Source organism: Ahaetulla prasina, chromosome 1 (genome assembly GCF_028640845.1).
Source record: "Ahaetulla prasina isolate Xishuangbanna chromosome 1, ASM2864084v1, whole genome shotgun sequence".
Taxonomy (NCBI): domain Eukaryota; kingdom Metazoa; phylum Chordata; class Lepidosauria; order Squamata; family Colubridae; genus Ahaetulla; species Ahaetulla prasina.
Window position 1 is genome coordinate 201,472,671 of NC_080539.1, and position 22,770 is coordinate 201,495,440.

General features: G+C 39.0%; 1 protein-coding gene across 2 annotated transcripts in view; it reads left to right on the plus strand.

Annotated features, from left to right (window-relative positions):
- HECW2 (HECT, C2 and WW domain containing E3 ubiquitin protein ligase 2) overlaps positions 1–22,770 on the plus strand; it is a 137,510-nt gene that overhangs the window by 41,575 nt on the left and 73,165 nt on the right. For both annotated transcript variants that reach the window (XR_009155726.1, XM_058188303.1), the window contains exons 3-8: positions 1,374–1,468; positions 9,445–9,517; positions 11,496–11,665; positions 12,983–13,125; positions 17,932–18,032; positions 20,467–21,822. Coding sequence is in view for 1 of the 2 variants with exons in the window: in XM_058188303.1 (XP_058044286.1) it covers positions 1,374–1,468; positions 9,445–9,517; positions 11,496–11,665; positions 12,983–13,125; positions 17,932–18,032; positions 20,467–21,822 (1,938 nt within the window). In the remaining variant the exon portion in view is untranslated. The remainder of the gene's footprint in view (positions 1–1,373; positions 1,469–9,444; positions 9,518–11,495; positions 11,666–12,982; positions 13,126–17,931; positions 18,033–20,466; positions 21,823–22,770) is intronic.

A 22,770-nucleotide genomic window follows, 5' to 3' on the forward strand; every position in this document is an offset into this window, starting at 1 on the left:
CCACACTACTAACCAGAGCATATAAAACATTTGCTAGACCAATTCTAGAATACAGCTCGCCTGTTTGGAACCCTCACCACATCTCTGACATCAATACAATTGAACGTGTCCAGAAATATTTTACAAGAAGAGTTCTCCATTCCTCTGAAAACAATAAAATACCTTATCCCACCAGACTTGAAATCCTAGGCTTAGAAAACTTGGAACTCCGTCGCCTTCGACAAGACCTAAGTTTAACTCACAGAATCATCTATTGTAATGTCCTTCCTGTCAAAGACTACTTCAGCTTTAATTGCAATAATACTAGAGCAACTAATAGATTTAAACTTAATGTCAACCGCTTTAATCTAGATTGCAGAAAATATGACTTCTGTAACAGAATCATCAGTTCTTGGAATACTTTATCTGACTCTGTGGTCTCTTCTCATAATCCTAAAAGCTTTAACCACATCTGGACTTTTGAAAATGTATTATGGTTCTTCACACAAAATATGTCTATTACAAACTTCCAATTCAGCAGGAAGTATTTTAATACTGGTAATCCCTTGCATCAGGGTGGAGTTGGGGCAACTGAATGGAGCTGAGTGTTTACTGGCTGAATGCCCTTCCTGTCACCAATGCAGAGTTCGCAGTAGATATTTACTCATTGTGGCCAGAGAGAGAAATGTCTGCCACTACCTAGGATCGAGCTCACAGCCTCCTGATTGTGAGGCTGAAACTCCACCTCTAGGCCACTGCAACTCTCCCTCTTAATTCAGCAAGATATGAATGGGTGGAGATATTCCTGCTACTCTGTAGCCCCTCAGGATTCTTATTATCAACCTACCAACTTTTCTTTGTCATTTTAAGGATCATATTTAAAAATGGCTGGGCTGTCATTTTTATTTGTTAGGATTGGCCTTCCAATTTGTGACTGATTGACTTCTGACTTAACTGGCTCAAAAAGAGATAATGTATTACAGTAAAACAGATGCTCTTATGAATTGTGTGGTCCAGGAAAAATGACAGGTGCAGGTTATTGCAGTTGCTTAAAAACAAAGTTGGGAAAAATTGATGTGGAAAGCAAAGGAGGAAAAAGCTGAAATCCTTTCCTTAATTGGGCTGCTTAATTTTAATTTTGGCATCTGTATAGTTTCAACAGCTTAATAATACATATGTTGCTGCCAAAGGTTTCAAGGGCATCTCTTTTGGAGAAACAATTATTAGACTAATGATCTCATTATTTAATCAAATTGCTACAATTTAAGTATTATGGTCTCAATGAATTGTGACTTCTGTTACTATCAAAGCAGCTGTTTCATTAACTCTCTTCACTCACTATGAATTGTGCATGAATTCTTATATTTCTTTCCCTTCATTTTTTTTCCTTTTAGCTGAAATAAAAATCTGCTTTAAATACTACCATGGTATAAGCGGAGCCCAGCGTGCAACTACTCCATGTATCACTGTGAAAAACCCTGCTGTGATGGTAAGTATATACAATGCTTACAGTGGGTCAATCTATTTAACACTAACATTAAATCTGTTAATTTAGGTTGACAAATAGTATTTTCCAATGAATTATCTGATTTAATGAGGATATCAACATAAAGAGGTGATGAGTGATATTTTGCCCCTAAAGGTTACATTTCATTTATTCTTAAACTGTTTGATTTTAATTTATCTTGAATTTTATCATTTTGTTTTGTCAGATAATATTGTTTGGGTTTACTTAACAGCTTCCCGAAATCTGGACATGGTTTATCAGATGCCATCTCTGTTGTCCTACAGAGACTATCAAATGTCATAATTGTGCCTCCTTAACCTTCACTAGCCTACTTTTTTTTTGGCTGAGTAAAAGCAAATGTGTCTCTGAATAGAATTTAATTCCAGCTGAGGATCTGGAATGAGCCCTGAATATTCTTGTATGCTGCCCCATCTAAGCGCTAACCAAAACTAAATCCCTTTAACTCTGGAGCCAAAACAAAGCTGGTCACCTTAGGCTGAGCCGATCACAATAAAATATGTCTCCTTCTCCTTATTTCCTTCTCTTTGCCCGATTCATTTTTATTCATGAAATAATATTGTGGTAGCTTAACAACTTTGTAGAACCAATTTGTTATAGTGGCTATGGCAGCAGGTGAGAAATCATAAGACCCTGAGTTGTAGTCCTGCTTTGGGCACAGTGCCAGCTTGGTGACCTTTTGCCAGTCACTCTCAAACCTTGGAAGCAGGAAACGTTAAGCCACTCCAAAAAAAATAATAATAATAAAAATGGTGTGGAAACAGTACACTCAAAATAGCCTTTCCCAACTTGATGTCACCCGAGGTATTTGCTGTATTTGTTGTACACCTTGAACATTAGTGACCAGGGCTGTAGATTTTCTGGTGCAACAAAGCTGATTAGACTCAGCTTGAAGAAGGCTGTGTTAGCAAAGCTATCTTTAGTATTTATGCATGCACCTGGCCTGAGTAAAAAAAACAAAACCCAACATCTTTGTTTGGCTAAATGTATATTCATTAGAAATGTATATGTTTGATTCATAGGTGAGAGAGGGCTAGCAACCTCATCCCAGATTCTGCCTAGCAGAATCTGGCATATTTAAGAGATATTAGTATTACATCAAGTGTTGTTGACCCAATTCTTTTTTTAAAGAAGAAGGCTTATAAATGAATAGGTGAGAGTCAGTTTAACACAGTGGTTAAAGAAGCTGTGAAATCTGGTCCTGTTTGAGGCACAAAGCCAGCTGGGTGACCTAGGGCCAGTCATTCTACATCTTAGTCCTGGGAAGCAGGAAATGCTTCTGAAAAACCTTGGGGAAAAAACTGCAGGGTCTAGTCCAGGCAGTAGCCAACCTTAGTAATGAAGAACCAAAAATTTCCTCAAAGTACCTTACTGAATAAGCAAGATATTTTAATGATTCCATGTATTCCTTATTCTGTACAATGCATTGAAACAAACATGCTGTGCATATTTAATTACAGTTTGTTGTAGAAGACAAAATGCAGATGAAGCCCAACTGCAATTGTGTTCAATTTTGGATAATTACACCATGGGTTTTAGAAGTGTAACTGGCTTCTCTATGCGTTGCAGTAGACTACTCATACTATTTGGAGGCATCAGGTTAAGGAAACCATTTTCGACATTCAGTTTAGACAAAGAAAATATTAAAATAGACCTTTTTCTCTTTGAAAAGATTGATAAGAAAAAAAAAACTAATGGTCTCTGTAATGTATTTGAACTTTAGGAGGGAAACTTGGGCGGGAACTAGCACGTTGCTGATTGGTTGAAGCCTCAGCCAGAATAGTACTTAAAGAGGGGTTTTTGCCTGTGGTTCTTTGCTGGGATCACTATAAACTAAAGAGCTGTTGTCACTCACTGGTCTCCTGCCTCTTTATTGCCCGAACTTAACATTGGCGACGAAGGTGGGATATTGAGGCAGTGAGATCGGGAAAAGAGCTGAAGGAGCAAAGGAATTCGCGAACCCAGCCAATTTCAAGGGGCGGATAGTTAGTGATGTCCAGCTACACGCCGCCAGCGCCATTTGACCCAGCCAAGGAGAAATGGGGGTCGTACATGGCTCATTTCGAGTGTTTCCTCGAAGCGAACGAACTCCAAGGAGTCTCGGACAATCGGAAGCGAGCATACTTCCTAAGCCACTGTGGTCCAGAGGTTTTCGATACCGCAGAGTCACTTTCAGAGCCAACGCCGGTACAATCGGTACCGTGGCAAACACTACAAACAACACTTCGAGCGCACTACGCACCGGTACCCTCAAAGTTCGTCCAACGGTTCGAGTTGAGGCAACGGGTACAGCGAGAGGGCGAATCAATAAGCGTGTACATGGCCGCGTTGAGGAAAGCCGCAAACCACTGTGAGTACAGAGATTTGGAGGACTCCTTACTCGAACAACTCATTTGTGGGGTCAGGGACATCCGACTGCAAAGGCGGCTGCTGTCTAAGAGCAACCTGACTTTGGCAATAGCCTTGGACGAGGCCAGGGCTCACGAGATGTCCACCAAAGCGGCGGAAACCTTGCAAAAGCCGAACGCGCAGGGTGCCGAAGTGAAAACAACACCGGTCCACAGCGAGGAAGTCCAGGCCGAATCGGAGGGTGAGGAAGAGGAAGAGGTTTTCCACACCGGGAGGCCGGGAAGAGGTGACTGGGATGAGTGCGTGAGTTGTGGGGGCCAACACCAATGACAAAACTGTAGGTTCAAGGACGCGGTTTGTTGGCGGTGCGAAAAGAAAGGACACATAGCTCAGGCCTGTCGAGCCCCCCTACCTTCCCGCCAAAAATTCAAACCGACCAATCAGAGCGCCGGAGCAGCGAAACGGCCCGGGATTGGTCCATTCAAAAAGGGCGCAAAGTTAAATCAGACCACTGTGAGAGTAGGCCATGCATCGACACGACTAGAAAAGAAGATTTTTACCAAAACTTACATTGAAGGGGTACCGTGCCAAATGGAAGTAGACACCGGCTCGTCAATCACAATAATGTCCTGGGACACCATCGTGAGAGATTTGCCAGCCGTCGCTAAGCGCCAGCTACAACCCCAGAAGCTAAGAGTGCAAGACTACTAGGGAAATCGGATCCCTGTTCGAGGGGTCACATCCGTCCAAGTCAAGTATGGACAGCATAAGAAGACCCTGCCAATCACCGTGGTAGATGGAACTCTACCGAGTTTGCTAGGGCTGGACTGGTTCCGAGCTTTGGGCATGGGAGTGACCGGGGTCTACAGAAACGACGTCAACCTCAAGGATGAACTACTGAAGGAGTTCGAGGACGTTTTCAAGGACTGCCTGGGCAAGTACGTGGGGACCCCTATTTCTTTCAACTTAGACCCACAAGTTGCCCCTATCCGGTTAAAGGCTCGGAGGGTCCCATTCGCCCTAAAGCCCAAGATTGACCGGGAATTAGACAAACTAGTAAGCCAGGGAATACTAGTCCCCGTCAACCATGCAAAATGGGAGACACCCATAGTAACCCCAGTCAAACCGGACGGGTCGGTCCGGATTTGTGCTGACTACAAGGCAACGCTTAACAAAGCATTGCAGAAAAGCGCATACCCCGTCCCGGTAGTGCAACACTTGCTGCACTCGTTAGGACAAGGGCAGGTTTTTGCCAAACTCGATTTGGCTCAAGCCTACCAGCAACTACCTGTAGATAGCAGCACAGCCGAGGCACAGACAATTGTCATGCACCGTGGTGTTTTCAAATGCACGCGACTCCAGTTCGGAGTTAGTGTGGCCCCAGGGCTGTTCCAAAACCTAATGGAACGACTGTTACAGGGTCTACCCGGGGTGGTACCATACTTCGACGATGTATTGGTATCGGCAGAAAACTTAGATGAACTAGGGGTAAAACTAAGGAAGGTATTGGGCATTTTCAGGTCTACAGGGCTTAAGGTGAAGTTTAACAAATGCCAAATTGGGGTAGAATCAGTGGAGTTTCTGGGATACCGAATAGACAGGAAAGGGATCCACCCCACCGAGAGCAAGGTACGGGCCATCAGGAAGGCTCTTGCTCCCCAAAATAAAACGGAATTACAAGCATTCTTAGGGCTTGTTAATTTCTATGCAGTGTTCTTAAGGAATAAGGCAACGATAGCCGAACCGCTACATAAATTACTAGCAAAGAAAGCTGTTTGGTCCTGGGGCAGAGTGGAGGCTAAGGCATTTGAGGGGGTAAAAAACCTTTTGACCAGCGATAGCCTCCTCATCCAGTACAATGGCACGTTGCCACTAGTACTAGTTTGCGATGCTTCTCCCTACGGAGTGGGGGCTGTGCTCAGCCATAGGTTACCGAATGGAACAGAAGCCCCTATAGCGTATTATTCCCGAACAATGTCCTCAGCTGAAAAGAATTACAGCCAGCTAGATAGGGAGGCATTGGCTATAGTCTCTGGGGTGAAGAAATTCCATGAATACTTATTCGGCCGTGATTTCGAGATTGTCACGGACCATAGACCCCTACTGGGACTCCTAGCGGGCGACCGCCCAACGCCCGTTGCACTCTCACCCAGACTGACCTGATGGACTATCTTCCTGGCGGCATACTCTTACAAACTGCTCCATCGCCCGGTAAAAGACTTAGGGCATGCGGACGCTCTTAGCCAGTGCCCTTTACCAGAGACTATCGAAGACCCGACCCCGGGGACACCCGTCTTGCTCATTGACTCTTTGGACTCAGGCCCAGTCACATCTAAGGAAGTGGCTAGGGCATCGTATAGGGACATTACAATGAGGACTGTAATCGGTTGGGTGCAAAGGGGATGGCCCGCTGCGCTGGGCGAGCGTTTCAAAGACTATGCGAAAAAACGATCGGAACTTTCAGTTCAAGGGGGGTGTCTGTTATGGGGGGATAGAGTGGTTATCCCGGAAAAATTACGCGGAAATGTGTTAGAACTGTTGCATGCGGGCCACCCAGGGATTGTGAGAATGAAGAGTTTGGCGAGAAGTTATGTATGGTGGCCCCTAATGGATAAGGACATTAGCAACAGGGTAGGGAAATGCCAATCCTGCCAAGAGTCAAGGCCACTACCCCCTACAGCCCCAATTAGAGAATGGGAGAAACCCCAGGGGCCATGGTCCAGGATTCACATAGATTTTGCTGGGCCATTCCATGGGCAGACCTTTTTAATTGTAGTAGATGCCTACTCAAAATGGTTAGAAATCATCCTTATGAAAACCACGACGGCCGAAGCAGTAATCACAGTCCTGAGGCATCTATTCGTAATGCACGGTCTGCCCGACACCCTAGTCTCCGACAACGGCCCGCAATTCACGGCAAACCAGTTCGAGGGGTACTTAGCGGAAGAAGGCATCAGACATGTCCTCTCGGCGCCTTTCCACCCGGCGACGAACGGACTTGCAGAACGTTTCGTTCTGAGCGCCAAGGAAGCGCTATCTAGGATAAGTCCAGGAGATTGGCAAACCAAAATCGATACTTTCCTAGCAGTCCAACATAGAACCCCCTGTGTGACAACTGGCCGCAGCCCAGCGGAACTATTGATGGGCAGGAAACTCAGGTGCCCATTAGACCGACTAAACCCAACCTACACCCCAGATGGGTACAAGAGTATCCAAGAAAAAACTAGGGAGATGACAGCGGGTGACCCAGTATGGGCACACAACTATAGCGAAGGCCCAACATGGTTAAAAGGGACAATTCTAGGAATAACCGGGCCAAAATCATATATAGTAGACATGGAGGATGGCAGGGTTTGGAGACGCCATATAGACCAATTAAGAAAACGAATCCCAAATAATACAGACACAAAACAGCCAGACCCTGACTACCAAATGTTTGAATCTACAGCTGACTCAAACCCGAGGCGAGCGGAGGACTTATCTGAATCCGATGAAGTCCAGCGACGCCAACCGGTTCCTCCTGAAGACAGCAGGGACGACTCTGCCAATAATCCAGGGCCGGACGGCCCAGAGGAGGAGCTGGGAGGAACAAACAGTCCCTCCGGCCAGCTCGACTCACTCCCAGAGAATGAATTGCGCAGGTCAGAAAGAGTTAGGAGACGCCCTGTCTACCTGCGTGACTACGTGGAGAAATAACTTGCAAATTTTATGTAAATATGGGTACAATGCATTCTGGGAGGGAAGGAGTGTAATGTATTTGAACTTTAGGAGGGAAACTTGGGCGGGAACTAGCACGTTGCTGATTGGTTGAAGCCTCAGCCAGAATAGTACTTAAAGAGGGGTTTTTGCCTGTGGTTCTTTGCTGGGATCACTATAAACTAAAGAGCTGTTGTCACTCACTGGTCTCCTGCCTCTTTATTGCCCGAACTTAACAGTCTCGGAAGCCATTTAGCCAATATTTGGTGGCAGACAAAATAAGAACAATGCAATTTGCTGTTCTCAACAAAATATTGTATTTTTTGCTCCATAAGACGCTCCTGACCTAAACCGCACCTTGGCTGAGAGGAAGAAAACAAGAAGAAAAAAAACTGCCTCCCAGCGTCTATGCGGTATTCATCTGGCTAGTGTCCTTGCAGCAAACAGCAAACAGCCTGCCTCCTCTGTGTCTGTTGCCTCTGCTGGGGAACGTTGAGCCTTTGCCTCCGAGTAGCTGATCGGCAGTTGGATCGGCTTCCCGGAATACCACCAATCAGCTATTCCAGGCGGAGTGATCTCTGCTGCCATTCGCCACTGCTGCCTGTCTCCCATATTTTCCCCATAAGACACCCAGACATTTCCACCCACTTTTGGCCAGAAAATAATTGTGCACCCTTGAAATAAACAATAGCATAATAGCAGGTGGTGTAATAATTAAGATGGGCTAGTCATTATTATCCAAGTTAACTTCATAGGGTTGTTATAAAATAAGAATTATCCTTGCTTAACTCATATTCAGCTCCTTGAGCAAGCTGAGATAGACATCTGATAAGTAAAGAAAATGATGTATCAATTTCTGATATAATATAAACATGATTCTTAAAATTGATGGCAATACTAAGATAACGTATATATGAGTATACATAATTCAGTAGATAAAAAGATTCACCATCTTCTCTGTAAATTTCTTAGTAACTAGGAAGAACAACAATGTATTTATTTATGTACAACAGCTATTTGGAGAAAATAAAACTTACCAGAATAAAGCATATTTATGTCTCTTCTATTTTTATTAGACCTTCAGATCCATTGAGGCAGATCCCTACAATTGTCTTTTTAGTTGTCACTTCCTCAATTGTCTGCTCTTTCTAACCCGGCTCTTGAGGTTAAATAAAACAGGCTTATTTATATAATAGTTAATCTCTGTATATCAGTATGCCAAGAATACAAACAATGGGTGGAATTTGGAATGAGATATATTGCTGTTCAAAGCTGAACCAGCAAGAAGGCCGAATCACAATTCCCAAGTTAAGTTTTTTCTGTTCTGTTTTCAGTTTGATGGTCAAAATTTCATTTAGAAACCATTGAATATCCTTAGCTGCTGTGATCCTTCTAATTTTAATACATTTTTATTTTTTACCTTTCAAATTTAGCACATCTTGGATTTTATTCAACCACTGTAATAATTCCCTCATATTTTTCATAATCCTATTTTGATTCTGTGCTCAACTGAGTTTGTTGTAAGTCACTGATTTTTCTTTCTCAAACTGTTCATCCCCTGCTGGACCAGAACAATAACTAAAACTATAACTTGTTATTTATAATAATAAACCAATATGTGTGCTGCAGAAACCAAAATGGTATTTCAAAACAAAAAAAGACATACACCGATATTTGACAAAAGCCACTGTTTTCTCATTAGTAATTCTGTTATAACAAAGAATATTTTGTTCACTTATTTATTGTGCACTTACATTAACTGATTCCTATATAGAAAGTATTTTAAGCATTTAATAGATGAATCACTTTGTTTTATATTTAGAAGGTTTTTTCCCTCAGATTTTTCTTATGTTTTGAACTGCAAAATACAACATAAAATATTCTCTGCCTTTTAGATGGGGGCAGAAGGCACTGACGGTGCTTCTACAGGTCAGCATTCCCGAAAATTAATTAGTTTTACACTCTCAGGTAAGTTTTGCTTATTTTTTTTTGTCCCTTTAAATCAGAGTATGATGAATTTTTATAGGGAATTCTGTGGAGTGAATAAAAATCAAATAAATTTGATGGTTCAATTTTAAGTGAAAATTTGAGTGAAATTTAAAAGTGATTAAATGATGAAAATAATAGATTGCATCCAGATTGTTCGAGTCAGGAGACTAGAATATTAAAGATAGATGAAAAAAGGAAAGAAATAAAAGAAACTGGAGTGAAAATAAAATGATTGCAGGAAGAAAACCCAGGTCCTGTATGAACAAGTATTAGAAGGTCAACAGAGTGAATAGAAAGCAAGAGGAAAAGACGATGGAGAAGATGCTTGGAAGGAATTGCCACAGAAGGCTGAGTGATATACTTACAAGGATTATGAAGAGAGATCTTTGGTCGAATGATGAAGTGAAAAAAATGATGGATGATGAGAAATATAAAAGAACGAGTGCTGAAAAAATGAGAATTACATAGCCCAATTACATAGCCATGTGTAACAATTATAGATGCAAGTAGTAGTAACAGCTGGGAAGGAGAGCAAAGGAGATGCCTTTGAAAAGCCTGATGCATCTTTCCAGTGCCGAGCAGAGCAGAGCTGAGGATCTCTCATCCTCTCTGCTTTCCCCAGACTGCTTTGGGTTGATGGATTCAATTTATTAGTGCTAAAACCTCTCTCTTGTAATTTTGGGTGGTCAAAATGGCTTTCCATTCCTGCGTTAATCTGCAGCAAGATTTTTCATCCTTGAGCAATAGATTAGTTATGCTTGTCCCTAGTTTTTTTTAATTAATTTCTACAACCCATTAAGTATAACTTATGGAAGCTTCAATAATCTTTGGTTATTATTTAGATATGTATGGCAACTCCTTTCCTTCCCCCTGCATGATGATTCCATTTTTTAAAAAAATACTTGAACACGAAGTTTATCTTTGACTGATAGCTGTCCTTATTCTTCTGCAAGGTTAGCTTCTTCCCCATTGTGGAAAATGATGCATCAACACAAATTACTAATGGGTACAGCCAGTGGTGGGATTCAAGTAATTTAACAACTGGTTCTCTGCCCTAATGATTTCTTCCAACAACCAATTTGCCAAACTGCTCAGAAGGTTAACCGGTTCTCCTGAAGTGGTGTGAACTGGCTGAATCCCACTACTGGGTACAGCCCACTTTGGGGCTTTTTTCGAACTAGGATGTCACAGTGCTAGTTCATCATTTTGAATGGCTTTGACATGTATGTTCGAACAGCAGTATGTCAATGAGAAGGTTCAATTTTGTATTCGCCACCTCACTGGGATAAACAAATTTAACAAGAGCAGTGAATTTTCTGTAGCAGCATTACTCAACATGATATCCTTCAGCTATGTGTTCAGCTTTCACAATTCCCTGCTAGTGTGACCAGTAAATCTATATAAAAGCAAAGTGTTATGTTGTTGGAACACTTAATGATAGATTGGAAAAATATTTTTTAGTAAGCATGCTTGATGTACAGGTGGTCCTTGACCTATCACCGTTCAAAGTTACAACTGTACTGAAAAAGTGACTTATGACCGTATTTCACACTTATGATGGTTACAACATCCCCATGATCACATGATCAAAATTTAAACACTTGGCGACTGACTCATATTTATGACAGTTTCAGTGTCCTGGATTCATGCGATCCCCTTTTATGACCTTCTGAGAAGCAAAATCAACAGAGAAGCCGTTACACTAATTTGACAACTACAGTGATTCCTTTAACAACTGTGGCAAGAAAGGTCATAAAATGGGGCGCAAAATTCACTTAACAAATGTCTCACTTAACAACAGAAATTTTGAGCTCAATTGTGGTCGTAAGTTGAGGACTACCTATATTTCTTGTATATTATTATTATTATTATTATTATTATTATTATTATTATTATTATTATTATTATTATTATTATTATTATTATTCTCTGTTCTTTTCCCCCCTTTCTTTCAAAGATATTCGGGCCATTGGACTTAAAAAAGGAATGTTCTTCAATCCTGACCCTTATCTAAAGATGTCCATTCAGCCTGGAAAAAAGAAAACATTTCCTACATTTGCACACCATGGGCAGGAAAGGCGGTCCAATATCATCAGTAATACAACTAATCCTATTTGGCATAGAGAGGTAATAAATGGTTTTGAAGAAAACGTAAAGCTATGGTACGATTACATGGGCACCAGAATTATCATGTTCTTGCTTATAGCTATTGGTTCATGTTAGGTACAGAAGCAGAGTGCAATATTAGATGATATTTACCTGGACATAAAGTGAAAAGAGAAAGTTTTTGAACCCTTTAGAGCTGTCTGTAATCCTGCAGTACATTTTCAATATGATCAGAGTTTATTAAGTCCTAATGTTTTTATTGAATATATTGAGGCAAGAAATTCATCTTTTTTGGTGAAAATATGTGAACCTCTTAAGGTCTAAGGGGTTAAAATGAGATGTTCCATTCAGTCAGAAAACAATCAGATGAGAGTTTGAGAGACTATTCTGTACTAATCTCCCCTACACATATACACCTGTTGTTGACCCCCCCATAGAATTAGCTCTCTGTGACATTGTAGACCTCAGAAAAAGTGGTTTCTAAGGTTGAAATGTGCTATAAATCTATTGCCAAAGACTTTGGCTTTCATAAATTCAAGATAGAGATATAATCTACAAATAGAGAAAATGTAGCATCATTGTCACTTTTCCCAAATCTCTCTATCAAGCAAAAATCATCGCAAAAGCAAGATGCATCATATGGGAGGTTGCAAAGAACTCCAGAATAATGGCAAAAGATCTACAGGGCATTCTTACATTATCTGATGCCAGTGTTCAAGAATCTAACATATGCAAAACGTTGAACAAGAGGGGTATTTGTAGGAGAATATTGAGCAAGAAACCATTGTTTTCCAGAAAACACGTTGCCACCTGTCTGAATTTATAAGAGACTGCCTGGATGATCCAGCAGGCTATTGGAACAATGTCTTGCGCACTGATGAGACAAAATTGGAACTGTTTCATAAACTGTTTATGAAAAATGTTATGTTTGGAGAAAATGAAACACTGCATTCCAACAAGAGTGCCTAATCCTAGTCATGAAACATGGCTGTAAGAGTATCTTAGATTGGTACCACTTTTTAATCTCAGAATCTGACAGCTTTCAATCACTAAGGGAAGATTGGTGACAAAACATAGAATGTTCTAATGGAGATGTATTCTTGTAAGGCATCACTAAATTCACGTTTATGTGAAGTCTTTGTGGCTGAATGTTTTCTACTTTTCCTGTTTCAACAACAGTCTCAAACAATTGCCAATGGATATTTGTGAAATCTGGATTATGGTAATTGATAATGTTTGTATAGGAATAATTCTTTTAAAATATTGCTGAACAAATAATAGATATACTTATCATCATTACTTGTTTTATATAGATGCACATGTATTTTATGTTTGCAGAAATATTCTTTTGTAGCACTTTTGACTGATGTCTTGGAAATTGAAATCAAAGATAAATTTGCCAAAAGTCGTCCTATCATCAAGCGTTTTCTTGGAAAGCTCACTATACCTGTGCAGAGACTATTGGAAAGACATGCAATAGGGTAAATGAATATGTTTTCTTTGTTCATTTTAAGCCTATCTGAAGGAAAGGGAAGATTGTTTTCCTTTAAAAGACTTAAATATTTGGTGCCAACTTATTTTATTTACAATTCTTAAATTTATTCTTATATACTGTCTCACTCTTTCAACAAAGTTCCTCATTTACCATTTTAACAAGTTTTCTTTAATTAAAATGTGCTGAATTGTAAGACACAGGTTCGTACTGTAGTGTGCAAATTTATTGACAACATTATTGTCTGGTTTCAAATATTTTAAATTATTTTATTGTTGAAAAGATGAGATTAAATTCAGTAAGATTATAATCTCTCTACAGATATTTTGTGAGTTTGAAATTATTTTTTCCAATCAATAGTTCAATATATTTCTAAAGTTAGTTTGCTTCTTAAAACAAGAGCAAGGCATTAATCAAACATAGCTGATATAAATGTTTAATAGACATTAAGAATCTATTTGAAGATATGTTGCTGCATAGGGTGAAAATCTAATGTAATGTAGTTTCATTGTAAATCAGATTGGGAATGATCATATGTTGAAAACTAAAGTGTCAGATAGAATATCTACATAAAAATTCTAGGTAAGGGACATACTAATTAGTAAGAGGGCTTGTAACAAAGAACATAAAATGTAATACTTAAGAGTACTTTAATTAGTAGTAACAATGCAGATCATAAGGATCACAAAGCAATAGATTGCCTATTAAGTGTTCTACTGAAATAGGAAGGACCTCACCAAGATCCTCTCTAGGTTAGGATCCTCCTGTGATTTTTTCAGAATTGTTGTTGTTCTACATTTGTGCTGCTTCTGCTTTTCTTTTTGGATGAGCTGCATTCATTAGAAAGATTGATATAATTCCCATAAGACTTGTGGAATGGCTGCTTCACCGCGTTTGGCACACACAGTTTTACTTGGGCACACATTTAATGTGCCTTAATTAATTGCTGAATTGCATCCTGTAGATTTACTATACAAGAATGTTAACCAGTTATTTATGTAATATTGTACCACGTTTTATTTAGCCATAAGAAAATTCCCAGGGAATGGGTCCAATGAGCACACAGTTCAGATCTGTATCTTTCTACTAGAAAATTAAGAACCTGACTGAGAACATTCTGAAGTTTGTGGAACACTTCACTAGGTTGTCAGTAGGCATCTAATTAGGCACACACTGCCTTGTACACATACATGTGGATGTGCATCCGTGATTTAACAAGCACCTTGCTGTTTAGTAAGTGAAATGCCACTGTGGATCTCCTCTCTGAAATTGTGAAACAGCTGCAACCACTCAAAGGCTTGGCGAGATTCCTTCAAGATCCTCCTGAGGACTTTAGGGCATGTGTACACATTGCCTGTCCTCAGTTCTACAAAGTTTCTATTTCATCACAGTGTTGTCATGCTCTTGCATGACTATTAAGAATCAAACCAGCTTGTAAACAAATGGCTCCTTTTCCACAGATTTTCTCAGCAATATAATACGTTGCATATATGGAGAAAGACAAATTCAGTTTGAAAACAGTTGTCAGCTTTTCCCAAGTGATGTTGATGCAGGTAAGAAAAATACATTGCAGATTTGAAAAGAAAGAACAGGTTACTTAAGCTATGTTGGCCTACAAAATGAGGGTTCCACTGAGCCAGTTAGATGCTGTGGTTTTCTAAAACATTCAGGATTCTTCATTAAACTTGGGTCAAAGCTTTAGCAGGAAAATATTATGCTGATGCCTTAAAAAGTAAAGATTCTAAAATTTCAAATATTTTTCATGTTATATTTTTTGCTTCAGCAATTGTATTCTAAACTAAAATTCAAAATTGTGCTGTGCTAGTCAAATAGATATGTTTTTAATAAATTTGCACACTACTGAATACTACAGTATAATTATTAATTAGGAAAATTTTGGGATATTATTTAATCATTCACGAGATGTTAAGATCTGGAGTGTTTACCTCTGAGGTCTTTTTACTTAGTATTGTTTGCTAGAATATTATTATGGTCTACAAGCTGATGCTGGTGACTTCTTCCAGCACAGTATTTTTAATATTGAAATCCTCATTAAAAAAACCTGACTGTAGGTTCTAAGTAGGTTCATGTTTAAAAAGATAGTAATGGGAAGAGTTTCTTACATATCCATAAAATGCTTTCTCGATCAGTGAGCTTGGTCTGGTTTATAGATTTTGACTGCCATCTTGTGGTCACATGAAATTGCTCCATGAGGTACTGGGTGTTTCACTTTGAATATACTGCATGTTTTGAATATATTGTACATATACATTGAGTATACATATCACTAAAAGCTGCCCAAATCACATTGTGTTCAAAGTGTACATTGAAAAGCACATTGCAGTACAGTACAAGCCATCTTCTGGAAAAATCAGGAACCTGATCAGAAATATTATTATTTATATAATAATATATAAACTAATATTTACCCTGATATCAATATTTATACAAGGCAAGGTATTAATGGAATTTGAGAGCTTAAGTCATCCAGTAAAATGTAGCAATGATTTAGTCTGTCTCCCACAGTTTTTAGACATGATCATAGAGTTGTTACCTTTAGAAGCAGCTTTAATTCAAATCCCTTGGGAGAATTCCTTGTTGGAAAAGTGAAAAAAATTCAGAATCAGGAATTGTTAAATGTATCTTGTTAAAGATACATTATTATGCTTTTCACTAAAATTGACTTAAATAAAATATCGGTAGCACTATTGGTCATATGGACAAGAAAAATATGCATGTTAAATTCTCTATCTAAAATAAAATGTGTAATGTTTAGATGAGGAAATGATAAATATCTTTATTATAGCCATAGGCAAGGGGAAGTTTATAAAAGATGGTGAAATGTTTAATTATACAGCCTATTCTTCTAAAGTTATTTTTAAAAATGTATGGTCATTCCATTCATTCATTCATTCATTCCATGTAGTTGCAGGCATTTTTCCTTTTCTATATTATAAGAACTTAGAATGTTTGAATTAATGCTTCATGAAATTTTCAATGGTTAAACCTGTTTCACATAAGAATGTATTGTGTGGGCTAGATTCAAATATCAAATTATTTTGATTGGTCTTATCTTTTTATATCTTATCATTCTCCTTTATTTTGTGCTTGATCTTTCAACAAAGATTTTATTGCTAATTATGTAACTAATTCAATCAAATATTACAAAATACATGTGCAGTATGATCAACAGGTATCAGCCTCAGGTCAAGCCTGTCTTTGCTTAAATTAATTAATAGTAGAATTTGACATTATTGTTAAGTGCAACCTGGATTAGGAAACTAAAAACCAGGATAACAACTAGAGGAAGGCAAGATACTTCCATGATTGACACCAAGGGAACTGTATGGATGTGCCCATCTAATTATTGGGTCTACTCAAGGGCATGTTATACTTTTTTAGCATAGCATTATACTGCTAAGAGAGCCAGTTTGGTGTGGTGGTTAAAATACAGGTTAGAAATCAGGGGACTGTGAGTTCCAGGCCTGCCTTAGGCACAAAGCCAGCTGGATGACTTTGGGTAGTCACACTCTCAGTCCCTAGGAAGGAGGCAATTGGAAAACACAGGGGCAAGTCGAGGCAGTTGCTAAGACTCAACAATTCCTTAAGGGAAGGAGAGAGGAAGAGATATAGATACAGATACAAGTGTACACACATGAGGGAGAGTGCGTGTGTGAGAGAGTTGTAGTGATCCGTTCTTGTCTCTTACTTTGTATAGTTTTTTTTTTAATTTGCATTTATATCCTGCCCTTCTCCAAAGACTCAGGGCAGCTTACACTATGTTAGCAATAGTCTTCATCCTATTTGTATATTTATGTACAAAGTCAACTTATTGCCCCCAACAATTTGGGTCCTCATTTTACCTACCTTATAAAGGATGGAAGGCTGAGTCAACCTTGGGCCTGGTGGGACTAGAACCTGCAGTAATTGCAAGCAGCTGTGTTAATAACAGACTGTCTTAGCAGTCTGAGCCACAGAGGCCCAGTAAGAGTATAATAAGTTAAAAAAATTATAAAGTATATAAAAAAAAGTTTATACTTTTTTATAGAGTATATAAAAAAAGAAGGAACATGTTGAATTACTGCTAAGATAACCACGTTCCCTGTCTTGCCATGCTTTATTGGTAGGCACTAAAACCTCCTGTACAGCACAGCAACACAGCCCTAATGGGGTTTTCTATAGTGGAAAAACAGATTTCTCTGAGACTATAATGGATCTGGATCCAATATGATCCACCTCCTCCTCCCCCTTTTCTTCCTCCTCCTCCTCCTCCTTCATAAGAAGCATTTTGTATGTTTGCTATGGCATGAAAATGGAGGCTAGAAAGAATAAGGGAGGCTAGGAATTCTTCAGGTGAAGTTTTATTTGAATTTGAGAAGAACTTGGTGAAAATCATCTTTGTTTTCTTGAGGAGCCATCATTGCATGAAATCCTGATGCTTGTTACTGAGTTGCAAATTCTGAGAATACCACAAGTATCTCTAATGATGTGCATGTCTAATGACGTGCATATTAGTCTACTTTGGTGACATTATCCTCAGTTGGATCAGTGTATCTTTTTTGTTTGTACAGGAATTTTAACACTGAAAAATAAAATTATTGGCCCAGTCAGATACTATTCTCTTCGCTATAAGCTTTGTGTTCTTGTATGCTCCCTTCCTCCCAAATCCAGCAAGTGGGGCAATGGAGGTATGTGACACATGTGGGAAATACCCCCATTTCCCTCGACTAGTTAAAACATATTGAAAGTTACAGAAACCAGAATAGAAATATTCATACACAATTCCCTTTTGCAGAGATCAGGTTCTCAGTTATAACCTTGGTAGAAGGCTACCGGCAGACCACGTGAGTGGATGTCTTCAGTTCAAGGTAGAGATTACATCTTCTCTTCATGAAGGTAAGATTTTGAAGTAACTACAAATATGTTTGTTGTTAGAGTTTTATGACTGAATAGTATTCACAGGGTGTTAGGATGAACTTTTAATTAATTTAGATTTTTAACCATGGAATTTAATGAATATGGCAATGGCCTTTTCTAAGAAGCTTTTAGGGATGAAGTGACAATAAAGATGCTAGAGCATTGCTGGAGAAAGACAAGAGCCTACATTATAGAGATATGGGTGGGGGAAAAAAACCCATATTTTTTCTGCAGTGAGGTCTGTAGAATGCCAGCTAGCAACTTGGACCTTGAGTCTGATGAATGGCTGCTATGAAGAATCTAAGCATTTTAGATAAAGTTGCTGAGATTCACTCAGAGTTACATCTTAGCTGGGGAGATTCGGATCTTGCCATGTTATTTGGGAGAAGTTTGAAACTGTGAGCTTAAGGAAATGGATGGGTCCTCTGTGATGTTAATGCTGCCATCTGTATGTTACATCCTTGCTCTTCTTCGTTCTATAGTCCCTGTATTCCTTATTTGAGTTGTCATTTTATCTCAGTTCTTTTAATTAGTTTCATAATCTTTCATTTCCTGTTCTGAAAGTTATTTATAGTATTTCACTGGTCTGGTTGGTATTTTAAGAGACTTTTGTACTTGCTAATTGGTCTACCTAATTAAAATCATTTTGTTATCTAATTATTCTTAATTTCCTTAGCAATTATTGTTAATAAGTTATGTACTTTCCTTGCTTTCCATTAGAATTAATACTCCCAAATTTTCTGATATTTACAATGAATTAATAAAAAAGAGTATTAAGAGTCTAATGTCTCATAGATGTAAACTTACTATCCTCCTGTCTCTCTCTCTTTTAAATTATTCTGTTAGATATCATGCGTTTTATGGTAAGAATTTGGTCTGTCTTAATTAATCTGTGTGCATTCAAAGGCTGTTCAACTGGTTTTTATATCATGATACAAAACCTTTTTTTTTAATGAAAAAGCAAGTTAATATGTAATATTTGAGTTGTTTAGTAGGTGCTGCTGAAGAAAATGTGCTCAGAATTTGAGAATTAAATTTTGTCTCAGGAAATTTATGGTTTTATTTGCAAAGGATTATTCTTTATGTGATTCTAAGTTGCACATTCAAGACCTTCTGTTTTAATTTCTTCTTTCTTCCTCAATTATTATTTACCTACTAGAAATTGCTGTCTGCATTCAAAATTGTATTTGGTTAATGCGTAAACTGATTTTGTAGCTTAGAAAGTTGAGTCTTGTAAAATGATCAAAACCAAACCAGAAATCTTAAAACAATTTCATTGGTCCTGCTTCTCCTTAAAATGTTAGAATTGAAAAAAAGGAAGTAGGTCAAGTTTGCTTCTTAATCACACTAAAATAATTTGTTATTTGTGGCCTCTGTTGTTTTTTAGGGAACCTTGTTTATGTGGATATGCTGGTACTGCATGCAGCTAATTATATAATTGTTATGTATACAACTAATGCGGTAGCCCAATATAAATACTTTCTCCATATTCAATTATAGCTACCAGATTACCTGGAGCTGTGATGATCCTTCCTATACTCTTCACCATTCTCCCATGTCTACTGCTGCCTCCCCACTGTAGCAGACATCATGCAGTTCTCAGGGGCTTTCTAATCACTTCGTTGTCTATTACTCTGAAGTTTGGCAGCCTGCAATTTTTCTATAAGTAAATCGAATTCTGTTGAAAAAAGAGAAGTTGCTATTATATGTCTTTAAAGGTGCTTTTTTCAAGAAGCAACTGGAGTTTCTGGTTTTTCTTTGAAGATATTTTGCTTCTCAGCCAGAGAAACTTCAATTTCCTCTTGAAAAAGCAACTTTGGAACAACCATGACCTGTATGACTGAGAATCTCCATAGCTACTATTATTTGTTTCTCCAACATTAATTGACAGGAGGCATGTCTCATTTTGGATTGGAGTTTGAGATGAAACAGAATGTATTGAATGGAGCTCCACTTGAAATCGTGTTTGATGCATAACTGTAGAATATTTCCTAAAAGGAGATTTAGGAAAATTTTTGAATGAAAGTCATCAGTATAGTTCTGTACACAGAACTGTCTCCAGTGTTGCTTCTGTCTCATACAACCCCACTTGGCCCCTCAAAATCTGTTAAAAATAGAACCAAATTCTGGAGAATGGTCTGAAGATTTGTGGTAGATGCAAAGAAAGGAATAAGTATCAGCATAGATAGGAGTACAAATCTATTCACCTGATGTTATATTTCACCCAATATACTTCATGTATAACTTATTTGCTATTTTCTCTTTAAAGTCTTCGTTTAAGACTGAGAGCTTAGAAATCCTAGGTATTCTGTTCTGACAAAGTGCTATACTGAGGTTGTCAGTTAGAGAGTTAAGGTTCACAATAAAACAGATGGATCAGTTTCACTAATCAGTCTTTGTTTTTTAATTGTAGATGCTTCACCAGAAACTGTAGGAACCCTTCTTGGAGTAAACTCTGTCAATGGGGACTTAGGAAGCCCTTCTGATGATGAGGATGTACCTGCAGGGCATCATGATGCACATCCACTTTGTTCAAATGGTCCAATTCTTGAAGAATCATCTGGACATGCCATCTTGAGGCATTCCTTTAGGACTAGTACCACTTCGGAAACAGATCAAGAGGATTCAGCCTCTACAACGTCAAGGTCCTCGGTTCCCAGGGGCCGCCAGGACTCCTTGAATGACTACCTAGATGCAATAGAACAAAATAATCTTCCTAGATCTGGGACATCTGCTTGTAATGAACGTACTATTGGGGCATCTCCAAAATTGAGGAGTAGCTTCCCTACTGATACACGACTTAATGCTATGCTTCACATTGATTCTGATGAAGAGGAACATGAATTCCATCAAAGTTTGGGTTTCCAGTCATCACTGGAAGATGATGGTGGTGGTTTGATTATGCTAAATGGTACTACTAGAAATGATGAAGCAGCTTTCTTAAATGGCTCCTCAAGCCAAATAACACAAAGCCAAGTCCCTGAAGAAATTGTGACAGCGTCCGATGTAGAAATACCTTTGCAATCTTCCTGTTGTCAGGAGATGTCCAATGGGCCTGCTGAATTGGAGATAGCAGGACATGAAACTGAAACTCCACAGAATTCTCAGGACAATTGTCTAGAAGATTTAGCAAGCAATACCGTTTCTGTACCTCAGGAGGCAGAACAACCCATCTCTGGTGCGGATACTGGTACTTCTGAGTCAGTTTCTGGAAGCAAAAGGGAAATCAGGGAAGCTGAGTCTATTGACCAAGGATCAGAACCTTCTCAGATTTCATCAGAGACCGAGCAAAGTGATGCTGCTCATACGGAGAGTGTTAGTGAATCAAGCACCAGGCCAGAGGGAGAAAGTGACATGGAAGGGGCTGATGGCTCTTGCAATGAAGGAACAGCTACCCAACTCTCCTCTGTGGACACTTGCTGCTCTTCCCTTGAAAGCAATCGCTTTCCTGAGACTCCAGCCTTTTCTTCTCAGGAGGAAGAAGAGGGTGCTTGTGCAGCAGAGGCTTCCAGCAATGAGCCTCTTCCAGAAACTCGGGACACGGTGTGCACTCAGGCCTCTTTACCTGCCGTGAACTTACCAAGCACTCAAGAGGAAGGCCAGTTGTTTGAAGATGGGCTCCCAGATGGCGATGACTCAGAAGAGATATGGCAGAGGAGACAGAACCTGCAGGCAGCAGCTATACATAACCAGTCTCAAGAGGAAGATATGAGAGGTGCAGCAGCATCATGTGAAGGAGCTGCTTCACAGGAGGCTGGAGCTAGTGGAGGTAAAGAAGCCAGTAAGATGATTGATAACTTACCTATCTTCATTCCATGATTGATTCTATTTACCTTGGCAAGCTAGTTTAATTTTGAAAAATATAGTCCAAATGTAAAACACTGGTTTGCATAGCAATAACAATATTTCCCCATTCTGTTCATTTGTAATCTCTGTGCAAGTAAGAATCTACTTACAAAAGTGTATGAGTCTAATAATCCAGGCAGGATTTGGTAAATTATGGTTTTGATGCAGGTCATTTTAGAGTATTATGAAGGATTTTTGTTTACATTGTTTAGTGTTGTCTAGTCATTCAGACACTGAATGGCCTTTGTTCTCCATTGAAGAAGGCAGGTAGGCAGGCAAGCTAAATTGGTCAAGGGATTGGGCTAGACATCCTTCCCTTGCTTGGTGCCTCAGGGAGGGTTGGTATTACAATTTCCAGATTTTTCAAACAAGTTGGCTGGGAATTCTGAGAATTATATTGCCAGCCAATCTTGAAGTCACCAGACCTCAGGCTTAGGAGGAACTTCTACTTCCTCTCTGTGACCAGTCATCTTCTATGACATGGCAGAACCAAGTTTAATTGGTCAGAAATTCCATAATTTCTTCATAGCTTATTCTGAAATAAATTAAAATTAAAATCTTGTCACCCCTCTCCCTTGAGTTCTTGTACTGAGATTATAAATTATTTTCTTGGCAATGTAACACTATAGTCATACTGAGGGGCAATTATTATTTTCTTCTCTCATTTACTCAAAGGATCATTTAATTATGCACAATTAAAAACAATAAGACATAAGATGTAAGTTGTTTCTATTCAGAGATGCATTATTAAAACTCTTCTTGGTTGCTTAATTACAGAAAGATCATCACAAAAGTTACCAGTGCATTCTCTGACTTATTTTGGATTCTTCTTTCTACTGACCACTGCTTCTTTCTAATTTTCTTTGTCTAC